This window comes from Atractosteus spatula, chromosome 15 (genome assembly GCF_055471065.1).
Source record: "Atractosteus spatula isolate fAtrSpa1 chromosome 15, fAtrSpa1.hap1, whole genome shotgun sequence".
NCBI classification, from domain to species: domain Eukaryota; kingdom Metazoa; phylum Chordata; class Actinopteri; order Semionotiformes; family Lepisosteidae; genus Atractosteus; species Atractosteus spatula.
The window spans coordinates 20,966,494-20,988,775 of NC_142720.1; the positions used below are offsets into that span (position 1 = coordinate 20,966,494).

At 42.4% G+C, this 22,282-nt stretch overlaps 1 protein-coding gene across 3 annotated transcripts; it reads left to right on the forward strand.

Moving 5' to 3' along the window:
* The first annotated feature begins 900 nt into the window (after positions 1 to 900).
* Positions 901 to 18,183, forward strand: LOC148820231 (uncharacterized). Of its 3 annotated transcripts, none has more exons than XM_088933731.1 (14): positions 901 to 1,275; positions 3,988 to 4,146; positions 4,904 to 5,008; positions 5,190 to 5,417; positions 5,606 to 5,758; positions 6,194 to 6,313; positions 6,601 to 6,825; positions 7,952 to 8,089; positions 8,611 to 8,724; positions 9,016 to 9,128; positions 10,116 to 11,223; positions 11,495 to 13,021; positions 13,320 to 13,413; positions 17,300 to 18,183. In XM_088933731.1, exons 1-14 carry the CDS (start codon positions 1,111 to 1,113, stop codon positions 17,893 to 17,895), a joined length of 4,845 nt encoding a protein of 1,614 aa, XP_088789857.1. In that variant the 5' UTR covers positions 901 to 1,110; the 3' UTR covers positions 17,896 to 18,183. The 3 variants fall into 3 exon arrangements, with proteins under 3 accessions (XP_088789857.1, XP_088789859.1, XP_088789858.1); XM_088933733.1 differs by having other exon boundaries at positions 17,485 to 18,183; XM_088933732.1 differs by lacking the exon at positions 17,300 to 18,183 and adding an exon at positions 15,870 to 16,168.
* The last annotated feature ends 4,099 nt before the right edge of the window (positions 18,184 to 22,282 follow it).

Consider the following 22,282-nt stretch of genomic DNA (forward strand, 5'->3'; position numbering starts at 1 on the left):
TTAAAGCAAAAGTACACCGGAACAAAGAAGGAGCATCAGAAAAGATCCGCTTTAGGAACTTTGGACTTTTATATGATGTGAAAACAAATTGTCTTGCTCGATAATGGATTCGACTGTCGCCATAAGGACGAGCTGGAAGTGATGTAATCGATATAAATGTTTTAAATTTGCTTACGGATTAGAAAAGGAAATTTAGGGTTATTGACTTCTAACACTTGACGCTGTGTGACAGTGTTTCATAAACGCGTAAAAGCAATATGCGTGTCGTCAAAAGTGTACTGATGTCGATGGGGGTTACTTTTAACATTATTTTTGTTTTCACAACATCAAGGGTTGGCTGACTAGCAACGCTGTTGTTGTTTTCAAAACTGTGTTTTATTGTTATATTGTCCAATCGATTGATAACCCTTTACACTGGCATTTTAGACCTCGTGTGATGTGGTCCATTTAGCTGTTTGGAAGAGCTCCTCCTGTTGAGCCTTAGAAAAAAGGCTTTGCTTTTGGATCTGTTGTTGTTTGGCACACCAGTACTCCAAAAATAAAACCCAAAACCATTTCTTTGGCTTTGTAACATAATTTGGAAGATAACTCTTCTTCGTCAAAAAGAATGTAATTTTCAAAATACTCAGAAAGTAGTAGATGTGGTTGGTAGAAACTGCAAAGAATTCAAGATTTGTATCGCGCTTGATAACGCAGGATGACATGAAAACGGACAATCTTTTATAAATGTCTCGTTCTGTGCAACACTAAAAGTAATACCACACGGATTTTGTCATTCACACTGCGCATCTGTGATCGGTTTTACACGGAACAGTGCACAGCCGAGTATACTACGAGGTGGCAGCGGACTACGGCAGGTATGCAGCGCGATATAAACTCTTGGTTTGGTTCAGTCGGCCCACAGCTCTCCGTGTCCACCGAGGGCAGAGGAGCGAGGAGCGAGAGTGCGCGACTGGAAATGTAAACAAATCACCACCAGAAATCGAGGGACTGCGGAGCAGGGAGGGTGGCGGTCGCTTTATGAGGGACTGGGTTTAAGAAGAAATAAACAAAACACTTAGTGGCAGTTTGCAGCTTTGCGCTGGTTGGGAGTAGGCGCTGCACGCTGAAATGTACCGAGGCAGGCCGAGTCGTGACGGAGGGCCCGACAGATGCTGGGATGGGACCCCCTTTCCACCCAGGGGCCGCGGGCACCCCGACTCCGACAGCACGGCCGTCCCGATGAGGAAAACGGACCGAGACTACTGCCCGCTGGCGATGGGCTTTCCCGAGCAGGTAAAACCCATGGCTTTTTCTTCGGCATCTTGTTTATACATCGGGACTCGGCTACGGGTTCGAGTCTGGGGGCCGAAGTGACGAGATTTAAAAAAAAAAAAGAAAAATGTGCGATTTAAGTTTAGGAATGAGACCTGTATTTGTGTTTTAATGTAATTTCGGTAAGATCTTGATGTCGTTTCTAATACGAATAGTACGTGAATGAATACGTTGAGCAAACCTTGACAGCACCGTAGAGTAATACTTGCATAAATTTGACATGCTTGACTATTTTCAGCTGTTAAGCTAGTTGGTGTTTTTAGGGTCACCTCCCGTATTTTGTGTGCCATTGTATCCCATTTCAGTTTTTAAAAAGAGAATGAAAGACGGGATATCATTTGCGCTGAGTGAATTTTTGTGCAAATCGGTGTGATGGCACTTTCGTCTGGTGTTTTCGGTTTTTATCGTTCTAAGAACTGACGGCCGTGTTGTACCATCCTGTGGTTAATTCAGCGAGGCTGGGCGGTGAAACTTGCACTGCAGAACAAAATACAGTAAAAGAGTATTTTTTTTCCAAAAGCCCACTGAAGAGAAGAGTAGTACAGAGGTTGGAAGGGGAGCTGGAAAAGAACAAGCAGAGGTTAATTCCACGCTGAAAAGTCAAAGGAAGGAAAATAAACACCATTTCTGCTGTATGGCCATTTTCACGTTCTTCACCTGTCTGAAGCTGACTTCAGAGACCGTGTTTTTTTCTTCTTTTGCTCTTCAACCTGAAAGGAACCTCTTGTTCCTTAAGGCACCGGCTCCCCCAGTCCTGGTCCTGCGGGGCCACACACACACACCTACCTGCAGGTTTGTGTTTCAGCTCACCTTGACAGTGTTCAGCTGTTAGATGCATTGGAGGTTGCCTTTTAACTACTGCTTTTCATGAGTAACTACATTCCCAAACTACTGAGTGGGGAAACAAAACCCCTGCTGCTATTCCAATAAAACAACCTGTATGTTTCATTAAGGATTGTAAGCATGGACATAACGTGACTCCTCAGACTGCTTTAAACTCTTCAGTTTCTCCACCCTTCTTGTTTTAAGACAGTTAAGGCCTTTTTCTTTTTGCACTGAGGGGTTTTTAACATGCCTTTGGCCTCTGTAGTGCTTGTGTATGCACCCCATTCTTAATTGACAAGGAATAACAGCACCCACGATTTCAGTGTGTTGAAAGGTTTATTGAATGCTGTAGCCACAGTAGAATTGGTTTAACTGGCTTGGTTGAGGACTGACTTGCTGGCCGCAAGACGAGGAGGCTGGGACCCCCTGGGGTGTGAGTGCCCAAGAGATGGCTGGGAGGACTCTTATAAGTCTGCCAGTAGAATGTCAGGAATGGCTACAAATGTGCAAGGCCTCATCCTGGGCCTTTAGAGAAGGATCACTAAAAGTTTATTTCTGTTGCTGTGTTGCGTGCAAGCGCACAATGAGGTAGGCCTCTGTGATTAATGTTACTGTATTTACGTATTTGAAAAACATGCCGAGTGATGAGAGAGCAAGAGAAGAAGGGGTGAATATAAAATCGGTTGTAGGTCCATGACTTTTTCACATTTTCATACTTTTTAAGCTTTGAAAAGTGCGTTGAAGCATGCAGAGAGTACCTGAAAGTTATATACTCTTCTGTGTTCTTCCAAGGACTACATACATATGAATTCTAAGTTGTTTCTTTGCTTTGCTTCCTGCCAAGAAACCCTTACTTAATGTTTAGGTTTTCACGCAACTCTATATACACCCGTATGTGTATACCTTAACATGCAAGATTAGTGAAGTTAACAGTATTGGTCGTTCCTGAATAAAGTAAAATGCATGAGGTGGACAGAAGTGTGCTTTAGCGAAGGGAGGTGGATTTGTGGCATGAGAAGGGTTACTGCTGTAAAACCAGGTACTCAGCAGACTCAAACAATTACAAATCTAATTGTGCCTTATACAATGGGCAGCAGTGGAATGTCACATAGGGATTGCAGGAAGGATCAGGAAAAGCTAAAGAATGAAGTAAGGAAGTTGAGAACATTAAAATAGAGTGAAGAATAGAAGAAAATATGACCAAATGCCTTGCAAATTAAATAAGCATGTAGATAATATACAATAGGTTATATACACATAACATGGACTGTATTCCTCTCCTTTTATCAGTGTTCTCTCTCTTATCAAGGCCAGAGGGTATGAGAGATAAGGTCAGCCTGTTTGTCCTGATGGCAGGTGCTGCCCTGCTCAAATGACTTCTGCTTATCTCTTAGACTCAGATGGCTGATTACTGGGGGAAGGCCAAAGGAGACAAGAGGGTTGAACTCCAGTGTGGGTCAGATCTGATGGACAGAAGTAGGGTTGGGTGGGTTGGGCAGTATGGTATCTGCATTATGATGTTTTTTTTGGTGGTATGAATATGGGTTAAAACAATCTGACACAATAGCCACGAAGCCATATGTGACCCACTGACATACACATGAAGTTCTTTTATTTTTCTTGAAATTACTACTGTGATAACGGCCACAGTCCTGCTACTGTGTCATAAAGCCTGTTGTTTTGGATCAGTGTATTTTTCAATTCTGTTCTGTCTTCCATGAGCCCTTTAGAATAGGGATGCAGTGTGAAATATTCAATTTCATTTCAAGTATAGGAATTGGTTGCAGGGACACGTATCCGTCATCACTGCACGGCCTGAAACATCTTGCTCACCCTTTCCCCACACAGGGTGGTATGTCTGTTGGCCCACCAGACCACAGAGGGCCGTCCAGGCCTTCTCGGATGTTCTGGGATTCCCCGTCCCACCACGTGGGCCCGAGCCCTGGTCCTGGTTCTGGGCCCAGGCCCTGTGCGGGACGGGAGGCTGCGAGGGAGCCACCGGACCGGGTAACAGCGATATGGGCTGGTGCTGTTAGGTGGACTGTGATAACACTGCCATGTCTCTTTTGTGATGCAGTCATTTTCACGAAAGGAAGATGTATTAAATTCTCTAATATTGGAGTTAAACAGTAATTCAGTATTTCAATGCTTGTTCAGCACAACTTGGATTTTACCTTATAGCAGGTAGTGCAGGATTCTCAGTGCAAATTTCATATTCTCTTTATCCGACAAAAATAAAGGATATTTTAAAAGGATAAAAAAATAAAAGGATATTTTAAAGTCGGAAAAATTCATGTCCTTTCGTAGTTCTCAGATGCACCCCTCTTGGAGAGATTACCCAACCAACCCTTACAGCTCCTACAAACAAGTTGAAGACTTTCCATGTTTTCTACTGATTTACAGAACGAACATGCATGTAAACCTCCATATTTTAGGAAAATATTAAAACTTCACAAAATACATTCCTCCTCCCAAGTCTATGAATGAAACGATTCAGAAATATGTTTGTTAGTGAAATTAAAGGAGGTGGACTTTTCAAATTAACGGATGGATCAGTGTGTTAAAAGAAAGTTGGAGGAGTTTCTTGAAGCCCCTGTCCTTGTGATGAGTGGAGTTGGCTTAGGACTGTTTACTGTAGCTCCCACAGGTTACCATGTGGTTCTGTGACTTGTCATGAAATACTTCACATTGTAAGAAGATTAGTTAGATATTTGATATTCTCTGTGTGCGTTCTTTCCATATGTGATTTTGACTTTGTTTTTAGGGGAGGTTGAGGACAACTGATGTTTTGATAGTGCCGGGGGGCTCTGAGGACTTAAGTGATCAGGTTTTTCAAGGAACTGTTACCAGAGATCTACGCGGTGTCCAGGTAACACTCAGCTGGTCACTTTTACTTCATATTAAATATTTCCAAGGACTATCTCGATGCATTTACGTTTTTACATCTGAGACGATCATTTTCCATCCATAATAAGACTACTGTATGGTTTTTGTACTGTGTAAGAGCCATCTAATTTAGCTTCACCTCTCTTGGTTGACCATGACCTCAGGCAAATGAGGAATCCCAGGAAGGTGCTCTTCCTGGCCGCATTGAGGCCAAGGTGTACGGCGGGGACAGAGTGCTGATGTTTGGAGAGGACGACAGTAGCGTGGCTCTGATGCAGGGGGACCGTGTGCAATTCAACATTGTCAAGAGCCTCGGTACACAGCTAAGGAGGGCCACTAACATCGCAGTCCTGACGGGTTCCTTCCGTCACACCAGGGAGGCCAGAGAAATGGTGAGAAAGACCTTAGGCTGATATGTAGGACTGGATTTCACTGTCAGCTAGACACACACTTACAACACGTTTCTGCTACACTGTAACGGTGCTGACACTTTTGTGAAATCATGCCACATTGTTCCCATTGCTTTTTTTATTTGAGTCCAAATGGTGCCCAGCATTGAAATAATTGCTTTTTCCCTTAGGATGAGAGCGCAGGGCAGGAGAAGGGAGCAAGAATCAAGAAGCTTCCTGAGAACCCGGTGTCCTGTAGAACGCCATTCGAGCAGAGAATTGTGGAGGTTGTGGAAAAGAAATCCACTCTGGCAGCCCCCACTGTCACCAAGGACAAAGAGAAGGTAGGGCTGTAGTGTGTGAAATAGTCTTAATGTCTTTCTTGTTTACTTCCATCTCGATTCGGAATAAAAAAACAAATATAAAAAAAAAGATATTCATTTTATGTTAAGTGTTTCAGGAAACCTCTTTTTTCTTCCATGTATCCTTCAACACACCACATGAGAAATACAAAATATGTCCTACCTTGCAGAGAAGGAAGCCAAAGTAGTACTTTGTCTGTATTTCTCCAAACATAGAAGTTATCTACGACCAGCAGAATCTAGGGATGTTGTCTCCATTCTGTCACATTGTTTCTTAGCACCTTTTAATCTTTGTATTTGCTGTGCTTTCTTGGAGAATTGCTGTTGTGTTCTAATACTTTGAAGGATTGTGTGGCTGCCACAGTGCTGCGATCACAGGAGGTCAAAGGAGATCTTATGGCTGGTTTGTCTTTTCAGTGGAAAGCAGTGACCTCAGAGATTCTGCCACAGAGGACTGTTGTTTTTGAGGATGTCGGTACAAAGCTGTATGATGGAGTGGTCATCAAGCCAACAGTAAAAGTCTGCAACACAAAACAGGTAACTTTGTTACTTTTTTAGATGATTCTTTATAATAATTAGCAAATTGTTTCTGCTGCAGTAAGTCCAGCTAGTAACGTTTTGTGTTGAGACATTATGAGGTCAAAGAAGTGTAATTTAACTTGCATAAGGAGGAATCAGGCACAAAATGCGCTCCCGGCAGTTTTGATTACACAGGTCTGACAGACCTCAGATCTTGTGTAAAAGTTCAGGCCAGCCCACCTAGAAACTGTTTTCTTTTTCTGAACTAGAGTGATGCTGAGAATTAATTTTGCTTGTACTTGCAGATTGCTGGACCTGAATCTTTCCCAGGCCGTGTCTTGGTGAGGATAAACGGCTCAGACCAAGAGCTGCCTTTTGGAGCGAGGGACTTGCAGACCGAGATGACTGTGTTTGAAGGCGATCATGTGCAGTTCAACATCTCCACACAGAGAAGCACTGGGGCAGAACGCGCCATCAACATTGAGATCCTGCCCGACACGTTCCAGTTTACTAAGGAAACTCGAGACACAGTAAGCTTGTTTCCCACAGCTGAGAATAATGCATTTATCATGTGCTCCCCGTTAGTAACTTTTCTCAAGCTTGTTAGTGTATTAAGCTTCTGCGCGTTCAACGTTAGATGTTCTATCAAAACTCTGAGCCTTTCAGAGTGTACTGAATTGCTTTTTAATGCCCAAAAAGCTTGTTGGTCTAAAATAGTGTTTATTGAAGCTGTAAAAGGATGGCAAATTTGGTCTCGCCCTTTCTTTTGGGGTGAGGGTGAGTTATGGGATTTTTCTCCATTGTACAGTAGACCCAGATTGTGTGCACACAATTTTGCAGTATGAAATGAATAGAATGCATGAAACGTTTTAAGGAGTCCTTTTTACAGTTTGCATACCTCTCCATGACTGAACACAAATCAGTACACCCATAGCAGGTGAGCACCTAGTCTATAAATGAGAAAAGCTGTAAAGTACAAATCTTCTGGAATACTCTTTTAGCCATACACATGGGTGCTGTAAGAAAGTACAAAACTTTGTCACCGTGCCAGCTTTGTTTCCTGAGAGGTGACCAACCAGTCATCATCTTCATCATCATGGCACGGCCTGTCAGTCACCCGTCCACAGCAGTTTTCAGCTTATCCCCAATGTGTATGGTATAATACTTAGTGTCTTCCCTCTTCCTGTTCAGTAGCTCAGATTGGAAAGATAGATGTGCCTAATTTCTTATAATCCAACAGTGGCCAGAAGCTGTTACATAGGTTTTATGCAGAGACTTGATGGCTGCAAATACACAGGATATAGAAATCCTTGAAACCCGTGCCTTCAGGAGTATAACCTGGTGTTCAGTTGAGGGCTTAATGTAGCAATTACGTCTTGCTTGAATGCGTGATGATAGAAGCTGGGAGCTGCTGACGCCAGCGGGGCACCATTCTTTATCTCATCAGCTCATGCCAAACTTTTGTTTGCACACCGTATCCCCAAGCACAGCGCAGAGCAGGGAACAGCCCTGCATTTAACTGCCAAAGAAAAAACAGTACAAAAAACAGAAAAATGGAATGGCAAAAAAGTCCAATCTAATGAACATAGAAGTTGGTCAACTTGCCAAAACCAACAGCTTTGTGTGTACAGTCATCTGTGTTTGTTTCCCTTTTAGGGTGTGGTAGTTGACATGGGGGCATCCTGTGGGTTCATTAAGTGCAAACGCAGCCCGAGAATGTTCTTTTGCCTAAGCGAGGTCATGGGCGAGGACAGGCTCAGTATCTCTGATGAAGTGGAGTTCACAGCAGTCCATGTAAGTACACCACTGTGGCTCTGACCTCGCAGTGCTAGCAGTCAGTGTAAGCAGGGCTTCACCCATTACAGGACAGTATCGGGTCTCCTGTTGTCCAGATTCTTGCCTTTTATTATGCAGAAAATAATCTCTCTTGAATCCAAAGCTGCTCGCGATTGTAACTTTTTTTATTAACTGGTATTACAAAACAAGATAATTTAGGTTTACAAGTGTATACTCCGTGTAATGCAGCATTTTTTTTTTACCAAAAGCTCATAAAATGAAAAATACAGAAATCCATTTTGCGTACGTTCAATGAGCAAAAATGTCACGTGTGCCTTTCTGATAGTGGATGCATGGAAGGACCAGGGTTATGTAAGTCTCAGAGGTAAAATAAATTGTCTGAATTGATATTTTCTGACATGACATTATTGATTTTATGTAAAAAATTGAATTTCAATAAATTCATAATGGTCTGTGAGTTAACAGTCATCAGTAATTTATGGATTGAACACACACGTCGGTAATCTCTCACTTTCCAGGTTGCGTCTGATGATCAAAGGGACCAGGCAGTACGAATAAAGAAACTTAAAAACACAGCGATTCCCAGCTCTCGTTCTGAGAGTGAGACCGTCGGCTTCAAAGCAAGAGAAAAGGTTCTTTTCCGTTTTTTATTTGTATAGTTGTAGTTTAGAAAACGGTGCTGGACTCTGTAAAGCTGAGAAGTCTGTCCCAGTGAACGGAAGGCATCCTTTGTGGTATTACGGCTCTGTCAAAGTGAATGCTAATTAATGTTACAGAATAAGAATTTCAGTTCTTTTTCTGTGCATACAAGACTGCATGTAAACCAGAGTGAATGAATGAAAAAATAGTTTTTTCTTGTGTGAAAGAGTGCTGCCCATTTATAGTTTCTGTTTTCTTTTGTGCCCTCATGTCCCCTTCTTTAGAAGAAAATGACCTTCAAGTTCCTGAAAGACTCAATAGGTCCCAATATATCGAACCTGAAAGTTAACCTCAGTTCCTTTGATGAGGAAAATGATCAAAAACTATTCCACCGAGGGTGAGTTTCACTTTGGGCATTGCAAATGGTTTGAACAGCAGGCACCATTAGACCTGGGTACTGCGTTAGCTGGTGGCTTTCTTTTAGCTCAGTTCGAGGATGCAGGTATAAGAGTTCTGCGAGTGTAAGCAGCTGAAATGTCATTCAGTGTCTTCTGAATTGTTGAAATAGAGAGGAGCCAGAAGTCAGCTATAATGAAAAGACATGAACAGCTTCTGATCAGCTTCAGTGTTCACTCATAAGCCAAGCAATGTGTTTTTCACCTTCAGGATTCTGCTCTTCATTGCTGGTTGTGAACCTCACTGGTTGGTGATCAGAACGGCATTTGAATTTCAAATAGTTTTTCTCAACAACTGCAGTATTATGACAAAACAAGTCTTGGATTTTCCATGAGGCTAAGAAAAGGGTTTTTAGTTTCCCTTTTTGTTTTTACATTAGAATGCAATTTGTCATGCAAAGTATCTGCGTATTATGTCTGTCTCATGCTGTTGGAAACTTAATGTGAAAATCTCTACAATCAGAGAAATACCTTAGTGGCTACTTGGAATATAATCATGCAGGTCCTCTGCTCTAAATTATGTCCCAGTTATTGTATTTTTGGTTTAGTTCTGTGCACACCAGTGGGAACTGCTCTTGTGTCATTCATTTCTCTTGCTGAAAAGTGGTATAGTCTGTAGACTTCTTGGATAATATCTGATTATATATGTTTAATTTGTAAAATGTTTTATGAGTTTTTGAATGTTAATAATAGAGGATTAATCAGCGCACACAGCGTGATGATTAAATGCACACATTGTGTGTGCTAATTCCTGAAGTTCGCTAAGGTATGTTTACTAGACCTCTACTAAACTTGATCAGTAGCCACTGAAAGCTTTTGCGCTTTTGAGTGAATGAGCTTTGTAAGAACACGGAGGCTTTAATGTTGTTCTTTTTAAGATGTATTGTCATAAGACTGAAAAGACACAGCCACTGTGTTTTGCCCTCCAGGGAGGACCATGGGGACATTGACTTGCAAGGGTCAAACCCTGAGTACCCGTTGCAGCAAGAGAAGAGATCAAGAGAATTTGCAGAGGAAAATGACATGGTTTCAGAGTATGGCATGGACCTAGAAGTCTTGAGGAGAAGCTCAGATATGTGCCGACCCACTGAATGGATAGAGGACACCAGGCTTAGAGGCCACAGTCGCAGCAGAAGCAGTGAACACAGCTGGAGTCACAGTAAAAAACACAGTAGGAGTCGAAGCAGGGAACTGGGCAGATATCTGAGCAGCCATCACAGCAGGAGCAGGGAAAGTAGTAGTCACTGCAGGAGGAGAGACAGCCGGAGTACAAGCAGGGAATACAGCTGGAGTCGCAGTAGAAAATGCAGTCGAAGTAGGAGCAGAGACAGGAGTTGGAATGATGGTGGAAAATGTAGCCAGAATGGAAGCAGGAAGCGTAGCTGGAGCAGGGAGCAGAGTAGACATCCCAGTAGGCAAAGATCTCGGAGTGGAAGCAGGAAGCGAAGCTGGAGTAGGGAACACAGCGGGCATCCCAGTAGGCAAAGATCTCGGAGTGGGAGCAGGAAACGTAGCTGGAGCAGGGAGCACAGTGGGTACCGCAGTAGGCAAAGATCTCGGAGTAGTAGCAGGAGGCGCAGCTGGAACAGAAGTAGAGAAGGCGGTGACAGTCACCACAGGCACGGAGATAGCCCCAATAGTAGCGGAAATGGGAGTTACACAAGAGAGAGAAATGCAGAGCGTTTTAGCAGCCAGAGCATTAGTCCCAGTCCATTGTCCCAGCACTTAGAAACCAGTAACAGCTACTGGAATCTGGAGTTTGCTAGCAAGAAGAGGGAGCTGGAAATCCTGGAGAAGCATATAGCTCAAAAGAGAACCCTTATAGACAGGGAGAATAGTCACCAAGGCCGGAGTGGCAGGACCACTGAGGCTGGGGACTTTAAGTCCTTCAGGGCAGTGGAGGATGAGAGCTACAGAAAACGGTTTCCTCCAGAGGCTGGCGGCTATATGCGGCATCTTACTGCTCCTGCCTTGCCTGTGAAGCCTATTTTGAAGAAACCGAATGATCCTGGAATGGAACCAGACTTCAACAATAAGGTTTGAGACTTGTTTTACCATTTTTCTGTTTTGTTCAGTTGTCAAATTTGTCATTTTTGGGAAGTATTTTGTGCAGGTCATATCGGGCTTGATGCCTCATCAGACGAGAAAGATCTGCGTTACACTCCTTAAAAACAACAGACATCTGATTTGAGCTCTTCAAAAACGTGCTGCAGTATATGATATATGGGTTAGACAGAGAAAAAAAATTCCTGTATCACTTTTTTTTTCTACAATCCTGTGTTTTAATGGATCTTCTCTGCTTTCACAGAATAATGGCAGTGAAGCCTCAGGGGTGAAGAGAAGCAGTAACTTATCTATGCAGATTGAGCGATTCCTCAACACTCTCAACAAAGGGGTGGATTCTGGCCTCCTCTCCACTCTGCTCAGGGAAGCAAGGGAAGAGTCCTCTGTGCCAGAAACCAGCAGGCCTGTTCCTCAGCACTCTTTCCCCCATGAGGGCAAGGAAGAGAGAAGGAAATCCCATGAACCAGAGGATGATTTCCTTCTTCCTCACGAGAAGGCCAGTAAGGATAGCAGTGGGTTTTCCCGCATTTTGGGAATTAAACATGACCTGCTTAGCTCAGAGGAGAACTGGAAGGGTTTTTTGCACATTGAAGATGAGGAGAAGTTTCTCTACGGCGAGGACGCATCTACAGATGATCTCCATCCCAAATCTGATATGTCCAAGAGGCAGAGCCCTGCAGCAGTGAAAGAAGAGGAGGGAGAAGATGAAGATGCGGCCCAGAATTATGATAAAATCCAGACACTTCTCCGAACAATAGGGTTGGACATTGGGATGGCTGAAGTAAGTAAGTTGGCAATAAGGACTCAGGAACGCCTCTATGGGAAGAAGCTGAAATCAAAGTCGTGCGATTCCTCGGACAGAGAGCCGGTTAAAACAGGAGCAGCCACTAGGAACGTGGTCAGACAGCGCAGCCAGACGAAGTCCCCAGAATCGGAGTGGCAGCCTTCGGAAAGGAGCATCACAGAGGAGAAAAGGCCGATGGAGATCCCCGTGACTTCTCAGGGTGTCGGCCGGACGCACCACTCCGTTCCTCCCTCTCCAACTGCTCCCATTGCTCCGTCTTTCCCCCCCCAGTCGCCGGCTTACTCTGTGCCACAGTATTCTCAATACCAAGCGTTCGGGCCCGTGCCCGACGGTTCTGCGGGCCACGTGCTGCCCATGGCTGCCGGGTGGCCTAGTTTTCCCCCTCCGCCAGACGTGCCTTCCCCTAGTTTCTCCGACCAGCTGGGTGGTTATCCTTTCACTTATCAGATGGGACCTCCTGGTCAGCCCCTGCTGCATTTTCTGCAAGGGGTTTCTGCTGGTGTGCCGTTACCTCCATGGGAGCCGCCAGTGGGTTTCCAGTCTCACTCGGCTCTTGGGCTCACGTCTCCTCAGGCGGCCCCGCCAGGCTTCCCCCCCCTCCAGTTATCGGGCGGACTTTTGTCTGGTTACCCCCCCTTCCCACAGAACCCCCTGGCTGGGCTGCCGGTGTATTCCCAGGAACCTGCAGGGGGCCCGGCGTGTGGTCTCGCCCCGGCCTCGGAAAGTGCTGCCGTCGTCTCCCCCGCCGTGACCGTCAAGGACAAACCGTCTTCGAGGCGCTACCTGCGAGTAATCAACACGGTGAAAATTAGCCCGACTGCGCGGGCCAAGAGCAAGGAGTCCGTGATTGTGGAGGTGGCGCCTGCTTGCAGACAGGAGAAGTCTTCTGCAGTCTCCCCCGGGCCGACGGGCAACAGCGACCCACCACAACTATCTGAAGGTCTTAAACCCAAACAGAAGAAACGGGTATAGGCACTCTCGTTTGTCTTTTCTCTTAAAAGATGCCAGTTTGTGTTTTCTTGCTTCTTTGTGACTATTTCAAAGGTTCAGCAGATGTTGCAGAATGTTTGTAGCTGGATTTTGTGAGTTCATCATAAGAAGTCAATAAAACTGAAGGTTTTTGTCGATATTCATTCTAAAGTTTAAACATATTCGTAAATGCTCACGTCCCTTTGTTTTCAGTTATTTTTTAATATTTAACAATCACACTGGTTCCAGTGTTTTATTACAGCCTAAACTTGATATGTCTCCCTTTTTCATCCAGCTGGAAGAGTTTAAAGAAAGAATGAGACGGAAAAAAGAACAGCAGGATTCTCAATTGAAAAAGAAAGACCCTGACAGTCAGAAAAATCTGCCAGGTACATACTTCTCCTTTTGAAATCTAATTATTTTTCTATCATTGAGAAAGTTAAGTTAACTGCCATGAACCAGGAAAAATATATTTGCATTGGTCAAGGGAACTTGCAACGAATGAAACAGCCAAACATCTGTAATTGTTTTAGTCTACTTTATTGTTTAACTTTGATTTGACAGAGTTTCATAAATTAAGAATGACCTTGACCACTTTTTCCTTGCCTTGCACTTTTGATGGAGTAACACTGTGTTTAAGCAGATTTTGTCTGTTTGTTTATATATGCTTTGCAGTTTATATGTGGTGAAAGTTTCTTTTTCAACAGATGTTTTTCATGGATGAAAGTAACACTAGAAACATGAAGCAGCACAAGGGTGCCAGGGGTACTAGGAGCTGGCATGTGTGACTTCTGTTTCCTGTTGTGGTTTTCGTTTACTGCAAATCTCAAGTCAGGACTTGCAGCGATCAGCTTATTAAAAGTCAAGTCTGTAGATGAACTCAGAGGCCGATTAAGCCATGGTTTTTCTAGTGTTTAAGTGTGACTGGGTGGAACACTGAAGGTTAACCCCAAAAACACATGTATCTATGTTGACTGCAGTAGTTGCCTAAAAACATGAATCACTTGTACAATTTAGTGTCCTCTAGTACCTAGTTTAAGGAGCTAAGAATGTTTTGAATTTTGTACTTGAAACTGCTGTACTTTCTTTAAGTAACTTAATTGCATTATAATATTGTTCAACTATATGTAAGGAAACTGCATATGTGGTGTTATAGAACACTAATAATCAGATGTGTTCCTTTTAAAAGAATCATATACTGAAAGATATTAAAATTCAGCAAATGCAGCTATATACATACAGTAAGAGACGGAAAAACATTCTAAATCACCAAAAACTCCGGTAGATTTGCTTTAATATACACAAGCTGAATTCGCTTAAATTAATAGTTTTTGTGGGTGATAACAATGATATAAGCATACAAGTATACTACGGATGAACAGGTCTTATTGTTTTGGTAATTGGGGGGGCTTTGATTCTTGAAAGGTACATTGTTCTATTTGTGAAGGTCTAGTTACTTTCCCTTACGGGTACAAGTTCATGGATTTACAGTGTGCTGTTTGGGTTTTAGGGTGGCACAGTGGTACAGTAGTTAGCATTGCTGCCTCTCAGTCCAAAGACATACTGGAAGGGTAATTGGCTTCTGGGAAAATTGGCACTGGTTTGTGTGTGTGTGTGTGTGTGTGTCTGTATGTGCCCTGTGATTGACTGGTGTCCTGTCTAGGCTATATCCTGCTTTGTGTCTGTTGTTTGCCAGGATGCGCTCCGGTCTAGTCTTTCTGTGGTGATTTATTGGAGGTGAAAAAGGGCTTTAGTTTCCTTAAACCTATTTTTACCACCATAATGGCATAAGTAGGAGGCCAGTCCAATGAAACCCCTGAAGTCCTGAGCCGTCAGGAGTGTGGCCACCTTTCTGGGGTCTGCGGAGACTCCTTGTGGCCAGTGATCTGTCCCAGGATGCGAGCCTCTTGCCACAGGAGTGGACTTTGCTTTGGATGAAGCTTGAGACCTGTCTTCCTTAAGCAGTCCATGACCTTTCTTAGTTGTCCAGGACCTCAGAAAATGAGGGTGTATGCACCAGCAGTTCATCCGGGTACACTGGGCACTCTGAGGTGAGCACGCCACTTGGTACCCTTTACATTGGCCATTGGAAGGTGGCCTGGGAATTGCATTGCATAGTCAGAAAGGCGTGACAGTATATTACCACAGCCCCTGACCTATAGAGAAGGCAGTCTTTGGCCTGTCCTTGGGGGCCACCTCAACTCGCCAGTAGTCATTGCGCAGGTCCAAAGAGCTGAATCAGTGGGACCCTAAAACGTAATCTAGCGCCTCATTAATGCAAGACAAGATAAGTCCTTCTCGATGACATTGTTGAGCTACCTGTAGTGTGAATTTACAGGATCCTTGTGGTAGTCAAGAGAGTATTCTATATGAACTGGATAGGCTTAGTAGCTGCTGTATTTGTGTGCTGCTATTTCTCCTCAGACTGTTGTTCAGGAGCTCTTAGCTGCCTTTTGTAAATCTATTATAATGTGACGACTATTAATGCAAAATTATTATGTACGTTATTGGCAACCCATGGAGAACATCTGGTAGAACTGAAGCTCTGTTCAGATTTTAACTTTTATTTTGCTTGTTGCCGCGGCTGTGCTTTGTTGCTTCCAAGTTCACACTTCACGTTTTGGAATTCCCTGCTGTTTTTTAAAAGTCTGTGGACAGACAGTCTAGCTCCTTTTACGTCAGTTCCTGGGGTTTAACATGCAAAAGCATTTTGATCCCAGTAATTTTGGTCTTTCCTGTTCTAAACATCTTGGCTGTCGGCACTGTAAATATTCTGAAAGACTATGCAGTGTGTTAGTGCAGCCATTGAACGCGACAGTGTCACTCTTCACTTGCCATCTTACAGACGGTGAGAAAAGCTGCAGTACCTGTGACAGAGGCCCAGCCAGTTCACGTCCACTCCTCCCCAGTACAGTATCCCCACTGTGTGTATCAAATCTCCAGTACACTGACTCGTCGATTTATATCGGTGGCAAACATCTTGTGTTTTACTGCATTTATGCGATTCGATAATGTGATTCAAGAAAGTGTGATCATAGCATTTCTGTTAACAGTGGTGAGTGAGGTCAAGGAATGGGTTTAAATACAACAGAATTAGCTAAATTTATTCTGTCAAAATTGCCATGAACACCTTTGGATTACAGTTCTGTTCCTTGATAATGTGTTTGCAAGGACATAGTTTGGGTGAGTATACTTGTGTAAAGCTATTGATGTGTACTCAGAGGATGTCTGTATGTTGAACAGCATTTTAGATTTGACCACTTTTTGAAATATGAGGCTAAGTCAATAAAGGAATTTGTGAATTATTCACCAAACATGCTTAACAGATTTGGAAGATATTCAATTTCATATACTACTCTAGCAGTTCATCCAGTCACACACTTCACAAGGCTGTGGATTCCCTTGAAATGAAAGGATTTCCTAGGCTGCCTGTGCCGACACTTGAACCTCGTTGTCATCACTGAACTTCCTACATTTGAGAGCTCCTTTCATTGGAGCAAAGGGGCAAAAATCCTATCTTCTGGTTGCCAGATTGTCTTCAATTACTTTCCCGCCGTTTGGGCATAACCTGAAACGTGCTAGTGTTCCCAGTGGGTGATGTCATTGCGTGGATACCAATCCACATTTGGTTTTGCAATGCTGCACTGATGTTTCACCTATGGTGACAAAAAAGCATCACCTCCTGCGTCATGTCTCTGGGGAAGACTCCAGACATCTGTTTTCTCCAATGCATACATCATCCAGCACATACTCTTCAGAAAGCTGTTAATGGTGCACTTGTGTAATGGGGCTGTCATCATGACAGACTACTTTCACCACATGCAGAGGTAGTTGGGCAACAAATGACAAATTACTGGTGCTGCAGATAATGCCATTGTGTTGCACCATGCACAAGCCACAGTCAGTTTCACTTTATTGGCTTATCCTTTATTTGTATTGAAGACATTGTCTTTTGTGTCAGCCATGTTTAGAAAGCTTAAAAAAAGAACCACTCCTTTCTCATGCAACAACGGTCTAATGTAATTAAATGTAGCGTCAAAGTGAAATCATCTTTCTTCTTAATGCTCTGCACAGACTTGATGTTTTTGTTCTGAGAATCTCTGAAGCCAACTTGTAAAATCTGAATCCGTAATTCTCAACTGAAAAAACTCAGAGGAACCTCTCCTTTCTCCCTGCACTTGGAATCAGTGGAGAATTGTGAGATGAAAAGTGTCGTCATGCCGCACAACACTTTGCTGGTTTGTGAGGTTAACATCTTGTGTGTTGCATTTGCAGGTAAGGCCTGCAAAAAAGTAAAGAATGTTTGGATTTGCGGCCATTCACTTGTGTTTTGGGCAGAGAAGAGGGCAAAATCGCCAGAGTACGGTATGCAGTTGGGGATGGATCCAAACTGTGTGCGTTTGTGGTGGAAAGGCACACAGGGGATGACTTGGGACCAGCTCCTTCCTTTTCTGCTGCAGATGAAGGGGACTTGGCCTAACCCCGACGTCATCATCATGCACGTTGGAGGAAATGACTTGGGCAAGTCGAAACCGGAGGAATTTATTTTGGCCGTTAGGAAGGACTTGATGTCCATGAAGAGCATTTTCCCGGACTGCCTGTTAGTCTGGTCTAACATCCTGCCTCGCGGTACCTGGAGGACTTGCGGGGATGCGGCAATGGCAGAGAACATCCGCAGGCTGACCAACGACAAGGTGAAGAAGGAAATGGGCGCCGTGGGAGGAGCAGCGCTGAGTCACGGCAGCATCCAGGTGGACTCGCAGTTAGGATTGTACCGACCTGATGGGGTGCACTTGTCAGATGCAGGTATAGACATGTTTAACCTTGACATGCAGGATTTCTTGGAGAAATGGGCAAGCGAAGTGCCATAAGGAGGAGTTGCTAAGCCAGTGGATCATCCCAGCAGAGTTGAAGCTGCATGTTTGTTTTTTTTGTAGTTGCAAGTTGGGGAACAGACTTCTGTGAACCTGCCATTGCTAGTAAAATATGTCATAAATGGCTGTATATATGAGCACGATATATGTTAGATCCATAATTGTCTTTGTGTGTATACATTGTATACATACGCGGAAGTTATGTTACACAAAAAGAACCATTATTTGTCTTTATTATATAAAGCTCACAATGGTATTTTTGTTTGTAATAAAACATTTTCCACATTGATGTCTCTGAATTCCAGTTCACTCATCTGCTGTGGTCCTACATGTCAGTTGATTAATACAATGGTTCTTTTCAGTTTGTGTTTTGTTTTTCAGTATTCAAGTATCCTTGACCACACCTTTTTAACAGCCTAATTTAATCATTTCTTGTGGCATTAAATATTTCTTCCTATTTATATATTGTCTACTTTTTTTTAGGGGCAGCTTTCTTTTCTTACACTTATTTAAATGTTTTGTGTTTTAGTATGTCAGGAGGCATGGTGAAATAATTCAGAAACAAACTGATATACCCCAGTATTATGATGACCATAAAGATTAACAGAAATAGCCATTTTTTCCTAATTAGCAAAATCACCAACATTGTTGACATTGTTGAAGAGAATTTATGATAGAGATTTTAATTTGAAGAAAATGGCTTAATACTTAATGAGCAGTTCGTTCTTAAGTTCCAGCTTTGCTTTGAATATTATTGAATCAAACACAAAAGTTGTGACTTAATGAACTTGGGAGAGTAAAAAATAACTTCCAGGATATTAAAGATGGAGTATGTAAAATATTACAAAAGAGCATATATTGTTCTTGGCACGATTCCATTTTTGAAGTGATGTCTTGGATTAGTTCAAACGCTTAAAAGTCAATTAAGCCACCTGTTGGATAGAAGTCAAGTCAAGCAGTGGGACTACAGTGCTAAGGTTGTCTGCTCCCTTCTGTAAAGTGGCTGTGGCAGGCAGGAAGCTCACTGTTATTCATACATTAAAACTCCACTTAAATCAGAGGATTGCAAGATGGATACTTTGGGAGGTTCAAAAACAGCTGACTTGAGTGTAAAAAGTGTACAAATGTGCAGTCCACATGAGTCACTTTGGACAGGCATTCACTTAGTCTGATTGCAATCTAACAAATAATGAACACTTTAGGACTAAAGAAAAACATGGAATGTGCACTGCAGCAGAAACAGATCATTTCCTGCTGTTGTGTGCGGGGGTTAGGTAAAATCCTTCTCAAAAAACCTTTTCCTTTGTGCAGAATAGGTCTGTTATCAATACCGCACACACTGCTAAAAAGAATTCAGCCTCTCAATTTTAACGTTGTCGAAACAATATTTGATGTATGTATTTGGAATAGTGATTCATCAGCACAATGAAGCTTTGAAATGTTACATATCCCAGGTATTATTTACGTATTCACACCTTATAGAGGTATTGATTGAGGTGGTTCCTGTTTTGTGATATTGTGCTTTTTTTTTATAACCAAATGAGTGTTATCAGGAGCATTTTTCACAGTGAGTTGGTGCCTGAGGTAAGTGTAAAACCTTTAACTTTTGAAACCTGTTTAGAAATACATTGTGTTCAAACTTGCACATACAAATCACATTTGTAATGGAGAGATCGTTATACATATAGAAAGTATATGTTGTGCAACATATTTTTACACACGTGTTCCTCAGCCATTTCCACAGGTAACAGTGAAAATCCCAATTCTGTGTGATACCTGTGAGATTTTACACTCTAATATCTAGTGAACTGTTTTTTGGCAGATAATAGATAAAAAAATATAATAATCTAATACAAGGTTAAAATGAATTGCAGGCAAAAAGTAGACCCCCTCATACCATAGTACAACTAAAATAATATCGTATTTACACTACATTATGTCTATAACATCCTCTAACTTTTATCAGTTGGTAGTCAAAAAAGTCATTTCAAGTGAGGAGAATATAGTCTGTTTTGTTTAAATACTTACCAACCTTCTATAAAATGTTTATCAATGTAAAATTAAGGTTTTAAATATGCTTTAGAACCTGATATTTGGAAACGGTCTGTGTACCTGACAGGCCTCTGCCGGTGTAAGAATGCCTTTTCCACAAGGGAGGTGCGGTATTTTCAATTAGAGATGGACCAAGCATTTTACTGTCATGATCCGTAAATCAGGATAAGGAACATCTCGGGGGTGCAAGGAGAATAGTGCCAACCGACACAGAACAGGCTCTGCAGGAGGCTTTCCTGCCTGAAATAAATGACGAAATGGATCTCTCACTGACCTCTCTCTTCCCCGTAGGAGTCATTGCTTCCCTTGGTTGGAGATGGACTTTTTCAGCTTGCTGCCCACCCGTTAATCAAGGTCAGATTTTCTCATTCTTTCTATTTTCTATTTCTAATTTTCTATAAATTCACCTGTACCATGTCAATAAAGACTTTTTTTTTTAATGACATCTGTCTTCTTTTTGCAAAAAAAAAAAAGAACATTCTGTATGACCGGGGAGTAGTTCGTCAGTGAGGGTGGAGCAGTAATTTTCCAGAATAAGTTGTTTTTTAAAACAGATGTGCGAGGCGTCGCTAATAACATTTGAATTTGGACCACTTGCAAATGACCTGTTTCTCTTTTGAAAACTGCCTGTGGTTGCATAGCAGAGCTCTTCAGTCTGTCTTTAAAACTGGGCCACATATGACAAAGGTGAAAACTAATATTTCATAATTGTCAATAGTGGCTCAGGGCCAGTTCTGCGCTTGTAGGAGAGAATGGCTGGTCCTTTGCTTGCTGTACGCAGGACTAACTCAGATTTCTGGTGACTGTGCTTTCTCTGTGACTGCACCTTTGTTATGGAATGCCCTCCCTCCTACTCTTGGAGAGAGATTCTTTGGCTTTTTTCAAATGGAAACCTATGTTTACATATGTCTGATTACCCTATATTCTGTCTTGCATGTTCATGTTTATTTTTTAATTTTATTGTATTTTTCCCCTCTTTTACTTCTTGTTCACTATGTTCAGTGTTCTTGGGTATGGAAAGGTGCTTTATAAATAAAGTTATTATTATTATTATTATTATCTGCTTGAAGTCCTTTTTGTGAATGGTGGCTTGAACTCCACAGGATTTATGCACACCTTGAGTCAGCTTTTCTTCCTGCTTGATGGATTGCTTAATTTTGTTGAGCACTCCATTTGGAATGGTTACTTAATGCATATAAGTGGAAATTAAAACTTTGTTTTAAATTTCACATAATAGTAATCAAGATCATTTATGCTGGTGGCCAACTGTGGCACCTTTTTGGAAAGGTGCTTTGACTGCAATGGGTTTTGCCAGGTTTTGAGGGTCCCAGTGGTTAATGATAATGTCCCTAGTCCCAACTAGGCAGGTATGAAAGCTGGTTGGCTGATTTCTAGGATGTGATGACTTGATTCTGTTCGGAATCCATCGATGTTGTAGAAATCGTGGATGTGTCCAACATGTCAGCCATGACAGCAGCAGGGTGTCTGGATGTCCGGTCGTCGTCTGCCGTTTTCGGCAGCTTTTCCTTGACCAATAACACTTAAGTCTCCTTCGGTTGTCATCCAGCCAAGAAAAAATGTCAGAAATAAAAAATAAAGCTGTGCAAGAATAAACTGTAGAATGGAATTTCCACCGAATTGCTTTAAATTTAAATACTGCACTTTTTCTTCACCCATATCAGACGTGACTGTCCCCTACCACAGAAATTAGCTCCATCTTAATGCTTCGCCTCACGTTCATCTCTATGGAATAACTTTTCACAAGAAAGCGGTACAGTGGTAACAAATCAACTAAAGAGTTCAAAAGCAGTCAAATAGCCTAATCGTGTTTTATAATCGTACAAGATTATTCTGTTAAACCGATCCTTAGCAACAAGAATACACTAAGTGTACTGAGTGTTTCTGCATTAACTTTTTTAAGTATTTCCCTAAATGAACTCCGTATGTAAAATACAAATTTAATACTGCAGTAGATCGTCGCATACACTTCTGTTGAATCATTAATATCGGTCTCCTGGCTGTTTTTGATAAACTTCATAATCATTAGCTCCACAAACCTTAACAACTTAATAAAAACGCATTGGAGTGTGTGTATCTGGCTACTAGTTTTCACATTTACGTGTAAGATTACATTACGCAGCCTTTTTAACTGACTGTCCAGACGTGCTACTGCTGTAAATATGCAAAACATGTGGAGGTCTTCATTCTGCAACAGGTCCGTTCGCATCATGTTGGCCAGCTGGAAGAGCCACGGAGTTGACATGCAAACCAAAGGGAAGAAAATCTTTTCTTTTAATGGACAGAAAACTTGTTGGAAAGTGACAGTTTCTGA

What these genes read in the sequence shown, in the direction of transcription:
- LOC148820231 (XM_088933731.1), top strand. Translation starts at nt 1,111, where the DNA reads ATGTACCGAGGCAGGCCGAGTCGTGACGGAGGGCCCGACAGATGCTGG. An exon ending in AAGTCTGCAACACAAAACAG is followed by an intron (nt 6,314 to 6,600) that starts GTAACTTTGTTA and finishes TTGTACTTGCAG; the next exon opens with ATTGCTGGACCTGAATCTTT. An exon ending in TGGAGTTCACAGCAGTCCAT is followed by an intron (nt 8,090 to 8,610) that starts GTAAGTACACCA and finishes CTCACTTTCCAG; the next exon opens with GTTGCGTCTGATGATCAAAG.